Source organism: Diaphorina citri, unplaced genomic scaffold (genome assembly GCF_000475195.1).
Source record: "Diaphorina citri unplaced genomic scaffold, Diaci psyllid genome assembly version 1.1 scaffold1120, whole genome shotgun sequence".
NCBI lineage: Eukaryota > Metazoa > Arthropoda > Insecta > Hemiptera > Psyllidae > Diaphorina > Diaphorina citri.
The window spans coordinates 30,218-54,213 of NW_007378549.1; the positions used below are offsets into that span (position 1 = coordinate 30,218).

Below are 23,996 nucleotides of genomic sequence, written 5' to 3' on the forward strand. Positions count from 1 at the left end.
TAGGTAACCTTTCACAATTATTAGCCTTTTATTTATCTTACTGTTACCTACTTTTGTTGTAGTTCCTACTTTCTGGGGGGGAATGTCGCGAACAGCGCGAGTTTAGACACAAGTTAGGTGTTTTAGCAAGTGTTTTATAATTAGAAATAGTTAATTAAGAATAATTTAATTAGACAGCTGATGTTTAGGTTGCCGACGAGGAAAGGAGTAGATTTTCCATCAGCAGATTTTTGTTTGTAAACTAGAGTGAGTTAGCAGAAAGTCCTGGTAGTAGACGGACGTAAATTAGTAGCTTTTCCCAAATTTAGAAGTTTCATTTAGAAGATTTGTAAGAAAGTAAATAGTCCAGTAATTAGAAATTTGTTAGCAGTCACAAGTTTATAAAAGAAGTTTAGATTTTGTTTGTAAACTAGAGTGAGTTAGCAAAAGGTCCTGGTAGTAGACGGACGTACGATAGTAGATTTTCCCAAAGGATATTAGAAGTTTCATTTAGAAGATTTGTAAGAAAATAAATAGTCCAGTAATTAGAAATTTGTTAGCAGTCACAAGTTTATAAAAGAAGTTTAATTTAATAAAGTTTTCGTAAAGAAATTGATAGTTTTCATTGAAGAAAACCACTGTGTCATCGTTCATTTTTATGTTGTGTCAAAATTCTAAAAGCTTCCACTGCCAATCATACATTCACGACATATGTACCTATTATTATGTTGAACAAAAACAAGCACATAAATAAGGAGTAAAATTGTCTAAACTTATTTATTAGGTAGATACCTAACTTTTTTTATTTCAAAAATCATCATGTTAAAACTCAGACCTCACTCTTTTCTATCGCATAAGAGGAGCACAAGTTGTGTGCTTTGTGTTGAGATGCGATTGATCGGGAGTCAAAGAACTTTGCCACAAGATATGATATACATAGCTCCGTGCGTACATTGCACCTTTGTGGTTTCTGTGTTGAAAATGAGAATGAAGATGAGACGAGAACGTGGGAAGTGGGATTCCATTATTAAATTTGGTCCCTTCACCTTATTTTTTGTCCTTCCTCCCTCCCTTCTGTTATAAACTTATATTATATCAGTTGTTTTCGCCCAACTGATAAGACCCAAGTTGGGATCCGTCACACATGTTTCCCCAATGGTTCATAGTTTATGCACCGCTTTTCATAAGGAGTTCGGCCTCACATTTATGGGTCATAGTTCGCGCACTATTCAAAAAACGGGTATTTCCATCACACATTTGGCCCCGGTGCCGGTGGTGGACCACAGTTTGGGCAGTGCTCGGGACAGGATTGAAAGAAGCAGTCGATGATCTGTTCGGGGTATCAGGATGGTAAGGATGCACCTCAGTGAGGTCCTTGGTCCTTGGAATAACTTGAACCTGACATACCGGTTGACCTTGAGGGACTTGTGATCAGCAGACCCGGGTTCAGATAATGTGTATACCTATACATATCTTTTACATCTGCCTACACTATACATTATATCTATACTTACTACCTGTGTCTTGGTACCTATAGTTATATACAAAGAGAGTATTTTGTAATCTGGACATGTGTGTACCATGTGCGTAGAGATTTGGGTATGCTCTCTATGCTTAACAAGCATGCTCGATGCTGTTGTGTTTGTAATACGAAGACATCATTTCATTGAAAGTTGACCTAAACATAATTATTATATGCACATGCACCTGTTCTTTCCCTCTTTTTCCTACTTCCCTCATTTTAAGTTGAAATTAGGTACTACTGAGCGTTCTTCCGCAAATTTTTCGTCAGTTTAATAAGGTTTAAAATAGTGCATACAGCATAGATTTTGCTCATAGCCCTATGCGGTTTGAATTCGTCGCTTCTCTATATCATCGTTTCTTCCTACCTGCTCGATGCTCTATGTGCATTGCTCTCTACTTAGCTCTGTTTTAAGCCCAAGTAAGCGTAATATTGAAAAAAAAAGGCTGAAATGTAGGTATTGACCTGAATATACAATAGACCTATGCAGCTGGGTAGCAAGGCAAGTTGTAAATTATTCTCCTAGCTCTACCTATATACTCTACTTAGGTATATTGTCTGCCTGGAAGTTTGTTGTGTGTTTTACGTAATCTTGTTACCTTATGCCCTGTGTTCTCTATTGTGATGTGTTGTGGTGTTCCATAATATTCGTACTGTATGCCACAGGAACTGGTGGTGTGGTGGACACAGCTGTACGGACTTACATCATGTTGGGACAAGTGAACGGTTAAAAATACATGTTGCATAAAAGGGCTTTAGGCAGATAATTGGTTTTATTGGTTACCAATTTCCAATTGAACGAATGTCAAATAAAATAAACTCTTACAGAAAACAAGTTGGTAACCAACTTTAGTGGAAAACAAGTGTAAATTTTGAAAATCTAAAAATACTTATGTAAATGCTGTTATTGCATAAACGTACAAGCTTTTTGATACAACAGGTATCATGCTCTTGTAAATGCACCCTTAGTTCCTTGTCAGTGGGCTCAGTAAAAATGGCTTACCATTTAACACCATTTGTCCCTTAAACAGAGAGACCTAAAAAATGGCGTGCATTTTCATGAAATCGATCGGAAATTCAGAGCATGAATTATCCTTACGCAGGACGACAGGACCATTAGACTATCTTACGTTATACGGAGGAACAAATAGACAGTAGGCCTACTTCATCATGGTACCAATCTCATCAGATGGCCTAGAGAAAGTTTTCCTGACGCCATCTTCCTCTATTCTATTCTATTCTATCTCATCATTTCTATTCTGTTCTATTCTTGAAATGTAAAATGAAGATTCGCTACCATAGAAGATGAGACCACCGGAACTAGGTAGCTACCTATTTATAGGAAAGTATCTACTTCTAGGTAGCTACCTATTTATAGGAAAGTATCTACTGAGGTAGAGCTACCTATTTATAGGAAAGTATCTACTTAGGTAGCTACCTATTTATAGGAAAGTATCTGGGTATTTACTTATAGGAAAACCATACCTGTGAAGTGTAAAAGTTATTTCTCTCAACATGGACCTTCACAGAGTTACTTACTGAGACATCAATCAAAAGGTTATAGGAAAGTTTTTTTGCAAGACGATAATGTTCTGTAGGGGTATAGATCTGTTACGAGTGAAACCCTAGGAACGCCAAGACCGGTATCCGGATTGTGCAGAGATTGAACTAGAGAATTTGATGAACCACCGAAAGTTTGAACTTGACGATTTTGCTTTTAAGTTGTCTGATTGTGCTGTTAGGATGTCTGATTTTGCTGTTAGGTTGTCTGATTTTGCTGTTAAGTTGTCTGATTTTGCTGTTAGGTTGTCTGATTTTGCTGTTGGGTTGTCTGATTTTGCTGTTAGGTTGTCTGATTTTGCTGTTAGGTTGTCAGATTTTGCTTTTAAGTTGTCTGATTTTGCTGTTATGTTGTCTGATTTTGCTGTTAAGATTAAGTTGTCTGATTTTGCTGTTAGGTTGTCTGATTTTGCTGTTAGATTGTCTGATTTTGCTGTTAGGTTGTCTGATTTTGCTGTTAGATTGTCTGATTTTGCTGTTAGGTTGTCTGATTTTGCTGTTGTCTCAAACTTGGAGTAAGTATAGATACGAGGAAATTTAAAGCTCTTTAACAGCTGATGAAGGAAATTTGGTTGTTACCTATTACATCTGGGTTTGATCTCGTTAAAAAGGTCAACAAATCCCCAATGAAGCCATTTCCTTAGTGTTTCCTAGATAGTTATCCGTCCAAACCACTGTATCGCTTGACGTTGCATAATAACAGCTGATGAAGGAAATTTGGTTGTTACCTATTACATCTGGGTTTGATCTCGTCAAAAAGGTCAACAAATCCCCAATGAAGCCATTTCCTTAGTGTTTCCTAGATAGTTATCCGTCCAAACCACTGTATCGCTTGACGTTGCTTAACCTAAGTGACCTCTGTGCAGTGGAGGTGTTTTAGATTTGGCGTTTCGTCGTACGTCCCCTATTCATCCCACCTTGCCTGTTAGATCCGATGCGAAGAAAAACTAGATTGAAATTGAATAACTGTGCAACCAAGGCAGTAGGCAGTCCCAACACGAGTATTATAATATTGTTTCAAGAGGTTTGATAGAGAGAACTGTAACAACGGAAGCCTTATCGTTCCTAAATCAAAGAGAGAAGGAGGACAGGATAGGAGAAAGCCAGCCGTTCCGAGAACGAACCTTATCGGTTTAGGATAAAGTTTTGGCCATAACCACTGACTTGTAGGCTTAGGCCAATGAAATTTTGAGTGGCAGGGGGTAGAATAGGACATTGAAATTTTGACTGTGCATAAAAGTTTTCGTATCTTTCCAATGGTTACGATTACCACCCGTGTGTAAATAGTTGCAATTGGGAAAATATTATTAATAAAAGGTCGATTCCTACGTAAAAAGTTGTGAAAAATCCAAATCTGAGGTCAAAACTCGGATAATATACTTACCTATGTACATAAATAAATAAACATAAATATGTATGTACAAAAACATAAGTATATGAACATAATGTAGATCTAAAAATGTTTACATGGTTCGATTTTATTTTCTGCTTTTATGTTTGGGAGAAAGAAGGTGACTTTGTGTGTGTATGGACACTATGGAGTGTGAGAGAGAAGAAGGAGGAGGAGAGACAGACATAAAAACTGAAATATGGGTGGCCAAAGTCTGGTCTCATATCTCCCTTTAGTCTCTCTCTCTCTTTCTCTCCCTCACTCTCTCTCTCACTCTCCCTCTTTCTCTCTCACTCTCTCTCTCCCTCTTTCTCTCACTCTCTCTCCTCTCTCTCTCTTTCTCTTCTCTCTCTCTCTCTCCTCTCTCTCTCTCTCCTCTCTCTCTCCTCTCTCTCTCTCTCTCTCTCTCTCTTTCTCTCTCCTCTCTCGCTGATCGGAAAAAGGGCGAAAGTCGAAAATTCGAGTTTTAAGAAAATCGCCTTTGAAGTTTGAAAAGATAATTCCTGAAAATTTGTGCTTTTTAGAGCTAGATTTTTTAGATTAAATAACAGAACGTATGCTTTTTTATTTTTAGTGAATAAGTGCATGTTGAATTTTTTTTTTACTTTCTTTTTATTATTATTTATTTATTTAAATACCAGTTTTGTGCATTTAAAAAAAAGGGATACTTTCGCCCTTTACTTAATTATCCTCACGAGGCTGAGTGCACCCCGAACTCCAAGCACAGAGCCGAAAAAACTTCCGACTCCGCCGGGAATCGAACCAGGGACCTCCGGAGTGCAAGCCTAGTCTGGCCACGGAGTTAGCTTGATTAGAAAATTTACGTCACGGATGGGAGTCGAACTCAGCACCTCAAGATCCTTACCTCTCTTATTAGGGTCTAGACTCTACACTTAGGATAGGAACTTTTTGATCATTGATATAGTTGATTATATCCCGTCTGATCATCCATATACCAACTACACTCGAGGTCACTTAACTTGAGTGATCTTACCTTTCTTATTCGCTTGACCGCTCGAGGGTTCGGTATGAAGTGGATTTCCACAGAAGTTGGCAGATGACATTCAGAATTAAAGAAAAATGGCTTAGCAACAAAAATTGGTGAGGTTTTTTTTTTATTCTTTGGGTGTGGGTGGGGGGGGGAACTTTGAAACATCACCCAAGTAAGCGCAACTGATCTATTCTTGTTGTTTATTTTAATATCGATTGTCGGCAACCGGGGTCGGTCTCTTTGATCTCTGTTTGAGTATACTTGTGAGAATTTATACGCTAGTTATTAATATTATAACGAATTGATATAAATTAAAACAAACAACTTGATAAGCGTTCTTTACGCCAGATTTAATTTACATTTCGTATGAAAAATGTTAATGTTCAACCTTTCATGTGTTAAGTTTTTCTGATTAGGGGTAATCTCTGATCTAACGAAGGAATCATTTTCGGATCTTTGTGAGGGGAAAATTTAGCCGTACAAATTTGACATTCTTTAAAACACAAACATGTTTTCAATTCATATGAGCACATCATGCGGTCGCCTGGTCATCAGGAGGTCGTAGGTTCAAAACCCAAGAAGGCATAGTTTTTTTTCCCCCTTCCAGAAAATCCGTTGGTCCTCATTTTTTCTGCTCTATGACTTTGAAATATCACCCAAGTAAGCGCAACTGATCTATTCTAAACGGAGTGAATGAATACCTGTAGGTAGAATGGTACAGAAAGTACTGAAAACCTGGTAGCTGCTGATACCGATCTCAATCCAGACTGAACTACTGAACAGGTGTGAATAATATGCGAAACAGGTTAACTGGTACAGTGTTGCATGAGAAGAAGGCATGGAAAAACGAGAACATTCACATTGTTGCCAATATTGTCAAAAACAAGAAAGAAAATGTGACAGTATTTCCAAGTTTTCAGCCAAGTTCCATTGAAGGGTATAAGATTTAGCCTTAACGAACCAAGTATGTACCTACTTAGATTTTCTGATCCACTTCTCTTAAGGCCCTTACTTAAGGGCCGATATTCTTGCGAAGGAACTGGGGCTCCATTTTCAATTTTTGTTACCATCTAGTTTTGAAATACATATTTGTTTTATGCACGTGGAGTAGAAAGTGAAGACTTGGGGAATGCGTTCTTGGAACAGGCCACTGCTCCTATGTTTTGTTTATGTTTTCTATCATGTACGAGTAGGTATATTGTACCATTGGCTGCTGCTGTTCTCCTCAGTACGCGTGTTTAATAAGGAAGTTCATATTGAAACTCTATGCTCTATGCTACACCACAAGTACCTACATACAAATCTACACTCACGTACGAAATATTCGGGACAGAATATCTTATGGCCGGGGCCTCAAGTGAGCGTATTTGGATTCACTTCGGATGAAACAATCTGATTGGTTGATTTCAAAAAAAAAAAAAAAAAAAAATCCAAAAATTACAGCCAATCAGATTGCTTAAACCGAGTTTAAACTCGCTTTGTGTCCCCCGACCTTAGGTGTGTCCATTGTCCACACATAAGTAGTCGACTTCCGTCGATCAATCAGCCATCTTGTGGAGGGCAAATCGTTTTCCTTTCCGAAAGGAAGATACACCAAAAATGGGGCCTCAGAAAAGGTGCACGGACCTTTTCGGAAGTAACTTCCGTTTGTGAAGTAGGAGTAGTAAATGGTCCCGATTTTTTTGCACTCGACTGTACTTATGCTTATAATACAGAAGTTATTATATCTATTATGTTTATATTGTTTGCTATGACGTCATCTCTAGCTACTGTATAGTGATAGTGTATATTGCATGGGGAGCTCCAGAGGTCAGATGTCACGCGGTTTCATCTATTCTCTGGTTCCTCTGGACTATAGACAATTCTTCAAGGTTGTAGGTCTGCCTCGGTGGTGTAGTGGTCAAGACGCTCGCCTGGTTAGCAGGAGGGCGCGGGTTCGATCCGAGTCGAGGCATGGAATTCTATCCTCATTTATTAATGGAGCTCCAAGTGTTAGGTGGTAGAGAACGCTTCAAACGTTGAACTGACCCAAGTGGCCTAGTGCTTAACATCCACTCTGAAAACTAAACAAGTAGGTATTTTTTTTTTTTTTTTTTTTTTTAATAAAAAATTTTACCGGGGAAAAAACCCGGACGACTTCCTGCGTGCTAGTCCAAGTGTCATTCTCTCGTAAGGATATCAAGTATCGAGTCCTGCTTACCTAGCTTTGCAAAACAGGGTCCAGAAGTCCAGGCAAAACAAGGTTTCCACTTTACAAGTTCTTTGCAAATTTTATTTTTCCAAGTTCGCGTTCCAATTTATATGACTCCAAGTTTCAAATATCCATTCAAGTTTCAAGTTCTACTTGGATGCTCACCTGTTTAGCTGGATTGTGTGTTTTGAACCTGCTTCAAACCTGTTGCTTTGGATTCAACTCGTCACTTACTTGTTACTTAAGGCTCAGTCACACGGTTCAAGTACATCATATACTTCTTCCCCTTGGATTGAGCTCAAAACTGAGAAATAGTCAGTCTCATTTTAGTTTGGAGAGCGCTAGGTCGCTGGTTCAATTCCCGCCCAATGACTGAGAGAAGAGAGGGGAGAGAAAGAGAGAGAGTAAGGACGTTTGACTACCCATTGTAAAACTTTCTCCACCTCCCTCTCTCACTCCTTCACCTTCTCCTCCTCTTCCTTCCCTCCTCCCTATCCAACTTCTCTTTCTTCTCTTCCTCCTCCCTAATCATTTCCTTTTGTCCTAGTTTCACACATCCTATTACTATGTATTGTTCCTTCTCCTCAATCTTCTCTTTCGTCCGTATTTTGTCTCGCTTATTCTGTTTGACCTACTGGTCTAGATTTTTTTTTTTTTTTAACCTGGGAAAGCATGTTTTCCTACAATTACAAATATTACAACGTACCTAATGGATGCATTTACGATCATTACAATTACAAACAATGTATTGTAAAATGTAAGTAATGATTACTTTGAATAAGTTTACAATGTAAGCAATAAAGTAATCATTACATATAGATTTGTCACTTTATTCAAGTTATATTACTTCCCTTGATTAGATTGCCAGAAAATGCCAACCTGCGTGGCCCAATGGGTATAAAACTAGGCTTCCACACCGGAGATCCTGGGTACAATCCCCGTTGGTGTCAGAAGTTTTTCCTCCTCTATGTTCGGCGTTTGGGGTGTACCTCGTGAGAACATTGAAGCTGTACCTACTTACTTGGAGTTTAAAGATATATTAAGTTTGTAGGAACAGTACTGTATACTATATGTATGTTGAAGTTGAAATAATATTGTTGTTGTAGAATTACATAGTTAGGTACAAGGTACAAGCAATAGGTTCTGATGAGATTGCTTCATTGGAACTCTGTACTACTCTGTAGTCCGTGCACCAGGTGACCAGGTGTTAGTGTACAGGCAAGCTGTTACTATCTTCTATAACCCACCTTAACCACTACATATGTAGTACATAGCCAGCTGAAGATTGTCTGAATGGTACATGGTGGTCTGTGGTCAAGACATCTGAGAAACTAAAACGAAGAAATATTCCATGAACCCCTTCTCTGATCTTCGCTCTTCTTAGGCCAGCCACTCACTATCAGGTAGACCTGATCAGGTCCGTCTGTTAGGTCTGCCTGATCTATTGCGTTAGGGGTTCCTAACCTATCAGGTCTGGACCCAAGAGGTAAGGGGATATGAACCCCCTTTCTGATATTCGCTCTTCTTAGGCCAGCCTCTCACTATCAGGTAGACCTGATCAGGTCCACCTGATGTGAGGTCTAGTGTGTGTGCTCATCAGGTAGATTTGATAAAACCTCCGTTGTTACAGTTCCCTCTATCAAACCTCTTGAGAAAGAAAATGTAAGTATTGTAGAGGCAGTGGCTTATTTGAGAACCCCTATTGTAGTGATGATGTTAATATTCTGAATTCTAAAGAGACTAACACGAAGTTTGGGATGTATAAATAAATTATTTGTGGAAAACTGTAGTATAGTCTCTCTCTCTCTCAGGTTACAATCTGGCGATTGGTTGGCAGCAGCATCTTGGTTCTTCTCCTCCATTCATTCCGATTTTGAGCTAGTCATATGTAGTACATAGCCAGCTGAAGATTGTCTGAATGGTACATGGTGGTCTGTGGTCAAGACATCTGAGAAACTAAAACGAAGAAGTGAACTGATTCAGACACTTTCTCGTTCTGTACAGGTGCCCTAATGAGCCCTAGACTTATTTATGAGCGGGGTGTACCTGTACAGGTGCCCTATGAGCCCTAGACTTATTTATGAGCGGGGTGTACCTGTACAGGTGCTTTATGAGCCCTAGACTTATTTATGAGCAGGTTGACTCGTCCTTTGTACAGGCGCCCTATGAGCCCTAGAGTCCCTAAATGCTTACTGCACATCGCGACCTTAAACGTATTCAAAAGCAATTTACCTTGCTAGCTACCTACATTTCTAAATACCTTTCAAAAAAAGTACTCTTTCTAACCTAGGACAGGTATTGGGGCTTCATATTTATATCTATCTACCTATCTAGGTCACACGAGGGATAATGTACCGGACAGAAATGGGCAATCTCAAATTTGATAAGATGATTCCTATTTAGGTCACCCCGTCACCCAAACACTGAATATTGCTTTGAATTTGAAGACTTGAACATATAACGATAGGCGGAAAGTGTGGCAGACAGATTTTATTGATGACAGCGGCAACGTTGTGGGCGGTTAAGCTACGGTGCACGTGGTTGGTATCTGGACGGGTGACTGTCTGGGACAAACACGTGCTGGAGGTTATTTTCGGGGAGCACTCAGCTTCGTGAGGATCAGTTAACAAGCTGACTGAGATAGCGCGTCTACCTTTTAAACGCTAGGTCTCTCGGGTTCAATTCCCGCCCGGGGCTGATTTTATCCTGAACGGATAATGTTCGTTCTCGGCACGGCTGGCTTTTCCCTATCCTGTCTTTCTTCGCTTTCGGGACGATGACACCTGAACGGTTACAGTCCCCTCTATCAAACCTCTTTAAAAAATCTTTTGGACCAAAAACTGTCAATAACTACTTACTTAAACTAAGAGTAAATAGCATAAAAACTGATATGACCAGGCGTGTACTGTTTGGGCACGAGGACATCATTTCCTGAACTATAACACTTCAAACTGTGAATCCATCCAAACAATGAAAATGAACCATGAATAGTGTGAAACAGCTGTTGCTTATGTTGCTCTGAGTATCACATGTTTGATATGAGATGTGAGGAGAATGCATTAGTGCAGCCTCATCTCCCGGAGTAGACCCTATCAACTATCGACCCAAGGGGTGGTCAACTTGTGGGTCTCTGGCCTCTAGGGGGGCCGTGACCCTATACAGTTGGAAATAGATTCTGGGGGTCCTGACCGGTATCGGGGCTGCGAGCCTAAAATTACATATTCCGCCCTTAAAAAAGAGAGGTCTGACAGACGACACTGGAATATAAAGGCGTGTCCGTCCACACCTTAATAACTAATAACAGAATTCATCGTCCCGAGATCGAAGAGATAACGAGAACAGGATAGTCATTCCCCTATTATCTTTTCGAGAACAAACTTTTCTCCCGGACGGGAATCGAGAAAAAGAGAGGTCTGATAGACGACACTGGAATATAAAGGTGTGTCCGTCCATACCTTAATAACTAATAACAGAATTCATCGTCCCGAGATCGAAGAGATAACGAGAACAGGATAGTCATTCCCCTAACCTGCCTCGGTGGTGTAGTGGTCAAGGCGCTCGCCTGGTAAACAGGAGGGCGTGGGTTCAATCCCAGCCGAGGTATGGAATACGTTGAATATTAAAACCTATATCTATGTATTATTAAAACTTATATCCATTTAATATTAAAACCTATACGTCTATATTTAAACCTATATCCATAGGTATAATATCAAAACCTATATCTCTATATTCAGTGATGGGAGCTTAAAATATTACCGGATGATAAACCAATAATATCCCGCATTGAATTCGTTTTTAGAATACTTGTTATAGTTATACCGAAGGCTAAAAACAGTGGAGCATAGCGCATAGAGCACGGATCAGGTAGAACGAGCTTTATCTGTTTGGGATAATGTTCGCCCCGGGCGGAAACCAAACCCGCGACCTAACGCTTACAACGCTACCTTCCAAGCTAACTAGGCTGACTAGAATAGCAATTCCAAAGGTGTGTCCACACCTAGCCGACGTCGTTGGACGAGGTGAATCTATGTGAGGCAGTGTGGAGGCGGCAGACGAGGTGAATGTATGTGAGGCAGTGTGGAGGCGGCAGACGAGGTGAATCTATGTGAGGCAGTGTGGAGGCGGTTTCAATCGACGGCCTTCGATTATGTGTGGACAACTGGACACAGGCAAATTAACTGCTAAGGCCTTATCGTCCCGAAATCGAATAGAAAAAGAATACAGGATAGGAAAAAGCCAGCCGTTCCGAGAACGAACATTGTCCCTTCAGGATAAAATCCGCCCTGGGCGGGAATCGAACCCGCGGCCCAACTCTTATAAGGCAGACGCTCTACCAACCAAGCTAACTAGCTATGCGAGCAGTATAAATAAGCACTATTATTATTATTATCTTTTCGAGAACAAACTTTTCTCCCGGACGGGAATCGAACCCACGACTTAGTGCTTACAAGGCAGGCTCGCTACCTTCCAAGCATAATCTACTATTTGGATAAACAAAGTAAAATCTCTCAACTTGCCTTCTTGTTCGAATAACATGGATAGAGCTAGTTTTTGTTTCCTAAACAACATTTCTTGTCTTGTCTCGTCTTGGAATTGGTTTTTTGTTCATAGCTGAGTAGTTCTTTGTTTCGTTTTGTTTAGAGAGAGAGAGGTGTCTTTGTTTAGAAATTTGGAATGTGTGGAGGAACAAAGTTTTTTACTCGACTATTTCTTCTTCTTTCTCGGTTTGTTTATTTTTATTTCATCAAAACTCTCTGTTTGCCAGCATGCCAGCCTAGTTAGCTTAGTTGGTAGTGCGTCTGCCTTGTAAGCGCTAGGCCGCGGGTTCGATTCCCGCCCGGGGCGGATTTTATCCTGATGGGATAACGTTCGTTCTCGGAACGGCTGGCTTTCTCCTATCCGGTCTTCCTTCTCTCTTCGATTTCGGGACGTTAAGACCATAGAAGTTACAGTTCCATCTGTCAAACCTCTTTAAAAAAAACTCTCTGTTTGAGCCACATTGACGATTTCCGATTTTCCAGTCTTCACAAAATTTCCAACCAATTCCTGTTTTTCCCAGGAATTTTCCCAAGAAAATCGACTCTTATATTTTATATGTTTAGTAATCGATCCCTCGATAAAATCCTGGAAATCCAAAAAATCCCAAATCAAATCCTGGAATCTTTAAATTAAATTCTGGGTACGCTCCTGCCTGTATAATGTTAATTAATCGAGTATCTAACGATTCTAATGCCTAGTATTGTGTGTCGAGTGCCAAGAACCAACGACAATCGAGCATATCGTGATCTCTTGCAGAACCCTGAAAGAAGTCTTCCAGTTTCTCAAGAGAAACAATTTCCTAAAAAACCTGTAACTTTTTTTTTCCACACATGGCCTCGCTGCTTAGCGTGTAAATAAATAAATAATGTCTAGTATAGGAAATAGAATAGCTCGTCAGTTAACACAAGACAAGACGTAATACGTATAGAGTTGGGATGTCTACAGTTCCAATCTGAGATGTTTTTATGAATGTTTCTTTTTTATTTTATTAATTTTTCTCCCCCTCACCTCTCCCTCTCATGGGGAGTTGGCACGAAACTAAAGATAAGAAAAGCCCTCGTGTCACTCAGTGTGTGTCATTTTCATACAACACTCGACAACCGGCGAAATGTTAGTTGCGAACATAACGTTCTTTTCTACCTACCCAACAACCGGCGGCGAAATACTTGCGAACACAACGTAATTCTCTTCTCAATAACCGGTGAAATTTTAGTTGCGAACACAACGTACTGTCATATTCAAGAACTGGCGACATATTACTTGCAAACACAACGTACTGTTCGCGTTCTAATTGGAAAGTTCTCTCTGAACTTTATCCAATGCCATCAGCCATTCACGGTCAGACCGTCTGACTAAGCCAGGTCAGTTGGAACGTGTGGCGGTAAAAGCTTGAGGTCTGTCAGACGGTCTGCGAGAACTAGGGCTTGGATCGTCCCGAGATCGAAGAGATAACGAGAACAGGATAGACATTCCCCTATCTTTTCGAGAACAAACTTTTCTCCCGGACGGGAATCGAACCCACGACTTTGTGCTTACAAGGCAGGCTCGCTACCTTCCAAGCTTGATCTACTATTTGGATAAACAAAGTAAAATCTCTCAACTTGCCCACTTGTTCGAATAACATGGATGGAGCTAGTTTTTGTTTCTTAAACAACATTTCTTGTCTTGTCTCGTCTTGGAATTGGTTTTTTTGTTCATAGCTGAGTAGTTCTTTGTTTAGTTTTGTTTAGAGAGAGAGAGAGAGAGAGAGAGAGAGAGAGAGGTGTCTTTGTTTAGAAATTTGGAATGTGTGGAACAAAGTTTTTTACTCGATTATTTCTTCTTCCTTCTCGGTTTGTCTATTTGTATTTCATCAAAACTCTCTGTTTGAGCGACATTGACGTTTTCCGATTTTCCAGTCTTCACAAAATTTCCAACCAATTCCTGTTTCTCCCAGGAATTTTCCAAAGAAAATCGACTCTTATATTTTATATGTTTAGTAATCGATTTTCCAGTTTTCTACCAAATCCCCGATTTTCCAGGGACACCCAACGAATCCATATAGGGTGAGACCGGTACAGGTGGCTGAGTTCCTGAACTTACCCCTGGGAGGCTGGGACCAGAGTTTGGCGAGGAGTCCTGTTCCACAGCTACTGCTATAGGGTGTTACCAACATGATGCTCTAGTCTTCTACCAATATTTGATTCTCGGTTTTCCATTCTGATGGAGACCCTGTACTTACACCAGTACTGTACAAGTAGTTTCCTATCATCATGGAACTTTGCGTACAATTCCAATACTCTTGTTACTATAATCCCAATCTTCAGTATTGTGCCAGACCAGGACCGTATTTATGGGGCGCCCCCCCCCCCCTTCGAGCTTTATTTTTCTCCTGTTCAGTTTGCAAGATTAGACTTCGCAAATTTGGAGCATTCGCCTCCTCCCCTTCTTCGACAAAACCCTGAAACGGCCCTGCTGTGCTAGACAATTCATTACTATTTTGATCACTCTCTGTATCTCTATCTGTAGAGTCTACATCTCTATATTTTCTAGGTTTGTGGTAGACATGTTGCTTAGATCCTGTTCACTGTTGTATTAGGTGACCTTACTCAAGGTTTTACATCCCCTGGTGATTCCGATTCTATGCTATATAACCTACATTGCCAAATTTTAACCTAGTTCTCAAATCTATTTCTCTGTATGGCCTAGCTAGCAACTAATGACTATGTAGTAGCAGCAGCAGCAGCAGCAGCAGCTAAACAAATTTAACTAGTAAGTTACAAATCAATCATTATGTGTTGTACACTGTTGTTGAGAAGAGAAAGGGAAGATAGGATAGGAGACAACCAGTTGTTCCGAGAACGAACCGTATCTGTTCAGGGTAAAATCCTTCCCGGGCAGGATTCGAACCCGCGACCTAGCGTTCACAAGGCGGACGCGCTACCCTCCAAGCTAACTACGCTGCCTAGACTTTTCCTTCAGTTCGACTTTATTTGTCTGTACCTACCTTAAGTAAGTAAGTAAGTAATTCTCGAACGGTTTGTTCGATTTTAATGACTTGGACCTGCGGGTTCGATTCCCGCCCGGGGCAGATTTTATCCCAAATAGACAAGTTTTGTCCTCGGAACGGCTGGCTTTCTCCTATCCTGTCTTCCTTCTCTCTTCGCTTTCGGGACAATAAGACCTTAGCAGTTACAGTTCCCTCTATCAAACCTCTTGATGATTTAGACCTCACTTCTGTCGCTCAATGGCACACTATGAATGGCATAGGAGTTATACTTAATACATATTGTTTAGCCTTACTCCTCCGTCATACTACAGACCCGGGCCGTTTTTAGCCCCCCCCCCTTCGAGCTTCATTTTTCTCCTGTTCAGTTTGCAAGATTAGACTTCGAAAATTTGGAGCATTCCCCTCCCCCCCCCCTTCTTCGACAAAACCCTGGATACGGCCCTGTGCTAGACAATTTATTACTATTGTGATCACTCTCTGTATCTCTATCTGTAGAGTCTATATCTCTATATTTTCTACGTTTGTGGTAGACATGTTGCTTAGATCCTGTTCACTGTTGTCTGAGGTGACCTTGTTCAAGGTTTTACATCCCCTGGTGATTCCGATTCTATGCTATATAACCTACATTGCCAAATTTCAACCTAGTCCTCAAATCTATTTCTCTGTATGGCCTAGCTAGCAACTAATCACTATGTAGTAGCTACAGCTAATCAAATTTAACTTGTAAGTTACAAATCAATCATTATGTGTTGTACACTGTTGTTGAGAAGAGAAAGGGAAGATAGGATAGGAGACAACCAGTTGTTCCGAGAACGAACCGTATCTGTTCAGGGTAAAATCCTTCCCGGGCAGGATTCGAACCCGCGACCTAGCGTTCACAAGGCGGACGCGCTACCCTCCAAGCTAACTACGCTGCCTAGACTTTTCCTTCAGTTCGACTTTATTTGTCTGTACCTACCTTAAGTAAGTAAGTAAGTAATTCTCGAACGGTTTGTTCGATTTTAATGACTTGGACCTGCGGGTTCGATTCCCGCCCGGGGCAGATTTTATCCCAAATAGACAAGTTTTGTCCTCGGAACGGCTGGCTTTCTCCTATCCTGTCTTCCTTCTCTCTTCGCTTTCGGGACAATAAGACCTTAGCAGTTACAGTTCCCTCTATCAAACCTCTTGATGATTTAGACCTCACTTCTGTCGCTCAATGGCACACTATGAATGGCATAGGAGTTATACTTAATACATATTGTTTAGCCTTACTCCTCCGTCATACTATACGGGTATGTAGTACTATACTAGTACAAGGTCTAGGAATTAGGAGTATTGATTGAGTTTTGATAACACTGGAGTGTCAGCTTCTCGGTCTATTAATAAAATTCATTAGGGCTTTAGTTTCACACTGTATTCTTCACCTTTCCCCGTGTTCAGACGGGGTTGGCATTTTTCGTCAGCCTCTTAATCAGCTCTAGGGTGATCGCTTTTCGGCTGACATTTGGTTTTGGCTACAAATTTTACGCTTGGATGCACTTCGCACTCAACCTTTTTATTTTTCATTATTTTAATAAACGACACACAGCACCCAGCGGTATAAAGTACAGAAAAGGGTGAAATTTACATTTTCCCCTGATGTAGAATCTTCAGTGAGAGAAAATATTCCATGCCGTTTGACAATACTCTGTCTAAAGAATGATAGGTATGTACTATGTTTTCACTTGACAAATATATATTTGTCAAGTGAAGTGTCAAGTGAAAACATAGTACATACCTATCATTCTTTATCATGTTACTTGACATAGTAACCCGTTTCCAGAAGAATACTCTGTCTGATGATTGTAATCAAACTTGGATAAATAAGAAAAAAAAAAAACAAACTAAATTGCACGAAAGAACCAAGTTCCAAGATTTGTTTAAGAAGTTGGTTAGAGGGAACTGCAACTGCTAAGGCCTTATTTTCCCGAAAGCGAAGAGAGAAACTCCCTCCTGCAGCTGATCATACAGGGGAAAATCGACGGAAGGAGAGGACCAGGAAGAAGAAGAATATCCTGGCTACACAACCTCAGGAAATGGACAGGCAAAACATCGGCATAGCTGTGAACAAAGTCAAACTAGCCAGGCTGGTCGCCAACATCCGAACCGGATAGTGCACTACAAGAAGAAGAAGAAGAAGAAGTCACACCCTCCTGATTACCAGGCGAGCGTCTTGACCACTACGCCACGGAGGCATGATGTAATAAGTACAGGGTCTCCATCGGAGTGGAAAACCGAGAATTAATTTTTGGTAGAAGACTAGAGACTAGAGCATCATGTGGTAACACCCTGTAGCAGTAGCTGTGGAACAGGACTCCTCTCCAAACTCTGGTCCCAGGGGTAAGTTGAGGAACTCAGCCACCTGTACCGGTCTCACCCTATGGATTCGTTGGGTGTCTCTGGAAAATCGGGGATTTGGTAGAAAACTGGAAAATCGATTACTAAACATATAAAATATAAGAGTCGATTTTCTTGGGAAAATTCCTGGGAAAAACAGGAATTGGTTGGAAATTTTGTGAAGACTGGAAAATCGGAAATCGTCAATGTGGCTCAAACAGAGAGTTTTTTTTAAAGAGGTTTGACAGATGGAACTGTAACTTCTATGGTCTTAACGTCCCGAAATCGAAGAGAGAAGGAAGACCGGATAGGAGAAAGCCAGCCGTTCCGAGAACGAACGTTATCCCATCAGGATAAAATCCGCCCCGGGCGGGAATCGAACCCGCGGCCTAGGGGATTGAAAATCACATTACTAAGTGTGATGATTTATTGACAATTTATCATCCAAATAACAAGATTATACACTCGAGGAATTAAAACTAACACTTGGACATCAGACCTATAGGTCTCTCAGACCACCGCACCGCTATAACTTTAAAATCTGAAGACTGTCTGTCACACACGTTCCTGGTCTGTCAGACAGTGGCCAGCTTTCCAACGAATTACTTCAAAATTAAGCATCAATCAGTATAATATTATGTAGAAGACTGTCACTATGTATAAAGTAAGCCCCTAGAATGCCCTAGATCAGGGGTGCAACTCAAAGTGACCGCGGGCCGCATTGGACCTTAAAATGTTGGCCGCGGGCCGCAAAAATCTTGCGGCCATTTGATCTGGGGGGGATACTTACCCCCTCCCTTTGTTTTAATGAAAATTAACCACACCACTGGTTGGTGGATATATGAGTTATGATTATGAGTAGGTATAATTCGTTATACATTATCTCGTACGTTTTCATATTACAAAGACATATAGTTATAATATAACTCCCTGGTATGTACTCGTATCCTATGGCTTTTTGAAATTTTGCGTACAATACGGGGAAATCTCGCAATCCCTCAAATCCCGAGTGGGATTGAAAATCACATTACTAAGTGTGATGATTTATTGACAATTTATCATTCAAATAAAAAGATTATACCTACACTCGAGCAATTAAAACTAACACTTGGACATCAGACCTATAGGTCTCTCAGACCACCGCACCGCTATAACTTTAAAATCTGAAGACTGTCTGTCACTCAAAACATCGGCATAGCTGTGAACAAAGTCAAACTAGCCAGGCTGGTCGCCAACATCCGAACCGGATAGTGCACTACTAGAAGAAGAAGAAGAAGAAGAAGAGAGAAAAAACACAAAATGGGAGAAAATCGACCGTTCCGAGAACGAACCCCATCTGTTTTGAATAAAGTTCGCCCCGGGCTGGAATCGGGCCTGATGATAGTAAATTGTAATCAAACATCAAATGCGAAAAAGCCGGCCTAGTTAGCTTGTAAGCGCTAGGTCGTGGGTTCGATTCCCGGCAGGACGAATATCCTAAACAGATAAGTTTCGTTTTCGAAACGGCTGGCTTCCTCCAGTTCTACTACTCTCTTCGATGTCAGGACGATAACACCTTCAATGCTATAGTTCTCTCTATCAAACATCTAAAAAAAAAAAGATAAAAATCATAATCACCTCATTTTTCTTCTCATTTTTGGACAAATTTCCCGAGGTCGTTGACCCCCCAGTAACTAATAGTTACATCCATGACGATTATTTATACAGAACCCCATCATGATTCATCAAAGGGACAATACAATATGATCGTTGTGCTCTATCAGCTGTTGCTATAACGCTGATCCCTTGTCGGTTTTCCCGATCAAGTGAATCAAGTTTTTCATACTGGAAAACTCGTTGGCAGCTGACAAAAGCTGTTTTTTTTTTCAATGGGTTTGGATAAAAGGCACGTGCAAGTTCAATAGGTAATGAGTTTTTTTTTTTTTTTCTTTTTCTTCTTCTTCTTCTTCTTCTTCTTCTTCTTCTTGGCTTTGGAAAATGAAACAATTAGATTATGAGTTGATTTTTGCTTTGGAAAATCATTATTAGGATATACGGAGTTTCAGCCTAACTCTGTGCAATGGGTGGTGCATTTAGATGCTGAATCTCTTGCAAGCTCTGACCATTTTGCTAACTTCTCTGGTACAGGGAGGGAGAGAGAAGACGTCTATTTTGAAAGGGGTAATTTTGGAGGGAAGGCCAGACTGATGGCACGGGGGAAAAACGAAGTATAAAATGAGGTGGGAAATAAATGAGACAAGGGAGAGGGAAAAAAGAGTTCAGGAGAGGGAGAAAGAAAAAGTTGGAGAGGGAAGAAATGAGGTAGGAGAGAGAGGTAATAGGAGTTGGGTAGGAGGGATTTTTTTTGGCAAAGGGGGAAAAATGGAGTTGAGAGGGGAAAATTGATGGGTATGAGGGATTTTTTGGCAAAGTGGGAGGAAGAGGTAGGAGAGGGAGGAAATGAGACAAGGAAGAGGGAAAAAAGACTTGAGAGAGGGAGAGAAAAAAGTTGGAGAGGAAAGAAATGAAGTAGGAGAGAGGAGAGAGGTAATAGGAGTTGGGTATGAGGGATTTTTTGGCAAGGTGGGGGGAAGAGCTAGGCTAGGAGAGGGAGCAAATGAGGCAAGGGAGAGGGACTAAGAACTAGGAGAGGGAAGAATTGATGAGTATGAGGGAATTTTTGGCAGTGGGGAATGTAAATGTTCCCGGCGTGTCTGGATACAATAGATAGATAGAATGTACATACATAGAGATATAAATATTATTGTTATACATTATAGATAGATATCAGCAGCCATGACGTCTAGACTAAAAGACGGAGTACAATATTCTGATACATATTTACTTGGTTAGGTGTGTGTGTGCTTTTCTTTCTCTTGGTCAAAATGTCAGAACTAATCCTGCCTCGGTGATTTAGTGGTCAGGACGCTCGCCTGATAAACCAAGAGAACGCGGGTTCGATCCTAGCCGGGGCATGAAATTTTATCCTCAAATTTTTGAGAATTTAATTTATTTCTCGAATTCATGGTGAAGCTGAAAATCTACTTTTTACTTGTGGAATTTTGCCTCAGCTTTCTAATTTGTTTGTTGTTCTCTAATGCTTTGCGATTGTCTGTTAGGTCATTTATTTTTCCTAAATTTATTGAAGTAAAATTGCCCAAGCACCGACACCAGAGAATGATGCAATGAAGTTAGCAAAATGGTGAGAATTTGCAAGAGATTCAGCATCTAAATGCACCACCCATTGCACAGAGTTAGGCTGAAACTCCGTATATCCTAATAATGATTTTCCAAAGCAATTAGGTCATTTATTTTTCCTAAATAGTTATTGAAGTAAAATTGCCCAAGCACCGACACCAGAGAAGTTAGCAAAATGGTCAGAGCTTGCAAGAGATTCAGCATCTAAATGCACCACCCATTGCACAGAGTTAGGCTGAAACTCCGTATATCCTAATAATGATTTTCCAAAGCAAAAATCAACTCATAATCTAATTGTTTCATTTTCCAAAGCCAAGAAGAAGAAGAAGAAGAAGAAGAAGAAGAAGAAGAAGAAAAAAAAAACTCATTACCTATTGAACTTGCACGTGCCTTTTATCCAAACCCATTGAAAAAAAAAACAGCTTTTGTCAGCTGCCAACGAGTTTTCCAGTATGAAAATTTCGCTTGATCGGGAAAACCGACAAGGGATCAGCGTTATAGCAACAGCTGATAGAGCACAACGATCATATTGTATTGTCCCTTTGATGAATCGTGAATAGTGTGAAACAGCTGTTGCTTTTGTTGCTCTGAGTATCACATGTTTGATATGAGATGTGAGGAGAATGCATTAGTGCAGCCTCATCTCCCGGAGTAGACCCTATCAACTATCGACCCAAGGGGTGGTCAACTTGTGGGTCTCTGGCCTCTAGGGGGGCCGTGACCCTATACAGTTGGAAATAGATTCTGGGGGTCCTGACCGGTATCGGGGCTGCGAGCCTAAAATTACATATTCCGCCCTTGAAAAAGAGAGGTCTGATAGACGACACTGGAATATAAAGGTGTGTCCGTCCATACCTTAATAACTAATAACAGAATTAGAGGTTTGACAGAGGGAACTTTAACTGCTATGGTCTTATCGTCCCGAAATCGAAGAGAGAAGGAAGACAGGATAGGAGAAAGCCAGCCGTTCCGAGAACGAACATTATCCCATCAGGATAAAATCCGCACCGGGCGGGAATCGAACCCGCGCCCTAGCGCTTACAAGGCAGACGCACTACCAACTAAACTAACTACCTAACTAGGCTGGCAGAGCAGAGCATAACTCTATCTACACTAGAAACTTGGTAGGTAAACTTGTCAGTGAGAATCTTTCGACCACGTTACCTACAACTATGTATCTAGGTACTTAGCTTATCGTACGCAAATAATGATGTGTGCCTTTTTACTTTCCATTTTGGAGTTTTTGTTATTTCTTACCCATATTATCCACACATGACATTTCATCTAACATTCTAACCGTTGGATATCCGGTCTTCTGATTGCAGGGCGGTCACAGATCCGCGAGATGGCAGGCGAGTCGCACTTAAGAAACTTCCCAACGTGTTCCAATCATTAGTCTCCTCCAAACGGGTGTTCCGAGAGCTCAAGATGTTGTGCTTCTTCAAACATGACAATGTAAGTATAACCCAGCACACACCTTATACCACCAGAAGAATGTACCCCGGTCTCACACTGAGGCTGGGGGAGGTTCATGTCAGGAGGTGGAGAGATTGTCACCGAATTGAGGGTAAAACCTCCGTCTATAAATGAAGCATGGTGAAGTCATAATTTCCAAAATCTAAAGGATAATAAATTAGGAGCACAATCTAGCAGGACTGCTACTTCAACAACGAACAACCTAGAACAGTGTGGGATTACATGGAAAAACCTTTTTCTTTGAAGGGAGAACAAAACTTTGCAGAGTCTGCGATTGCTGCAATTTCAAATGCAGAGTTAATATTATTGCTCCGCTCAGTGTAATCAAACACCTTTTTTGCCAGCCTAGTTAGCTTAGTTGGTAGTGCGTCTACCTTGTAAGCGCTAGGCCGCGGGTTCGATTCCCGCCCGGGGCGGATTTTATCCTGATGGGATAATGTTCGTTCTTCTGTTTTCCTTCTCTCTTCGATTTCAGGACGATAAGACCATAGCAGTTACAGTTCCCTCTGTCAAACCTCTTTTTTTTTTTTAAAAAAAAACAGCTTTTTTATTCGAACTTTTGTATTGTTAGCAACTATGACGGTTAATACCCAAACCCATTTAAGCCCGATTCCCACCATCTGTCCGTTCGGGTTTGTTTGTAAATTTTAAATGTATTATGTATTATGTATTTCTTACCATTGTTTTATGTTTTGCTCTGATTTCAGGTGCTCTCAGCTTTAGATATACTGCAACCTCCCCACCTAGACTTTTTCCAAGAAATGTATCCTTTATCATACAAACCTTACAAAGACCCATACAAACAGACATAGATCTTAAGTTCAATAAAGGCATATATAAAGTTATTCCCGAATTACTTATGTTGTATGTATTTTTATACCTACAACACCAGTTGGTACTGTAGATTCAGAATTAAAAAGTCTATTTATCTGTAAGTATTTGTGATGCTGATGATTAATATGATATGATTATGATGATGATTAATATGACAATAATAATAATGATAAGGATTATGATAATGATAACGATGATGATGATAAGGATTATGTGTAGATCTCCCACTCAGGCGGAACTCCGGGGTGTCACTCAAACTCTAAAGACCCTTCCTCATGAGATAAACTAAACCCTATTCCTATAGTGAACACACATATTCCCTTCTATTCCTTCCCGAGATAATCTGAACCCTATAGGGAACTGAACGTTTCCCAAACTGTGGTCCGCGAGAAGGTTTCAAGTGGTCTACGAGGCGGTCACAAAAGGAGAAAAAAAATCTTTTTTTACTCAGGGGGAAAAAATGTCGAAAGCTACAATAAAAAGTAATAATACTAACATTGACAAGAGTAAGAAATGAGTGCTGAAGTGGTCTGTGGGAAATCGTGAAATTCAAAAGTGGTCCGTGTCTCGAGCAAGTTTGGGAACCCCTGGTGCTTCCTCTCTCTCACTTGCTCTCTCGCTCTCCCCTCTTCTCTCTTCTCCTTCTCTCTCTCTCTCTCTCTCTCCCTCCCTCTCTCTCCCTTTCCCTCCCCTTCTCTTCTTTTCTGCAACTTGAAGGGTCCCTCCGATGGTGAATGATTAATTGAGATAGGTACCGTACTTACCTACATAGGTACAGAATTATGTTGTGTGCTTTTTTTAAACGAGGGAGTGGAAAGAACACTTTTTTAAGGGGTTTGTTTCTTCTATAACAACAAACTGTAACGGTAATAACAAAGGTTTTATCGTCCTGAAATCGAAGAGAGAAGTGAGGCAGAATAGGGAAATGTCAGCCGTTCCGAGAACGAACCTTATCTCTTTATCTGTCGAGGTTAAAATCCGTCCCGG

The 23,996-nt window shown here is 40.6% G+C and overlaps 1 protein-coding gene across 1 annotated transcript in view; it reads left to right on the forward strand.

The window, feature by feature from the left end:
* The window catches only part of LOC103514300 (serine/threonine-protein kinase NLK2-like), a 59,897-nt gene that overhangs the window by 23,235 nt on the left and 12,666 nt on the right, over positions 1-23,996 (forward strand). Inside the window, exons 3-5 of the mRNA XM_008479169.1 lie at positions 21,410-21,510; positions 22,025-22,154; positions 22,883-22,938. Coding sequence (XP_008477391.1) covers positions 21,410-21,510; positions 22,025-22,154; positions 22,883-22,938 — 287 coding nt within the window. The remainder of the gene's footprint in view (positions 1-21,409; positions 21,511-22,024; positions 22,155-22,882; positions 22,939-23,996) is intronic.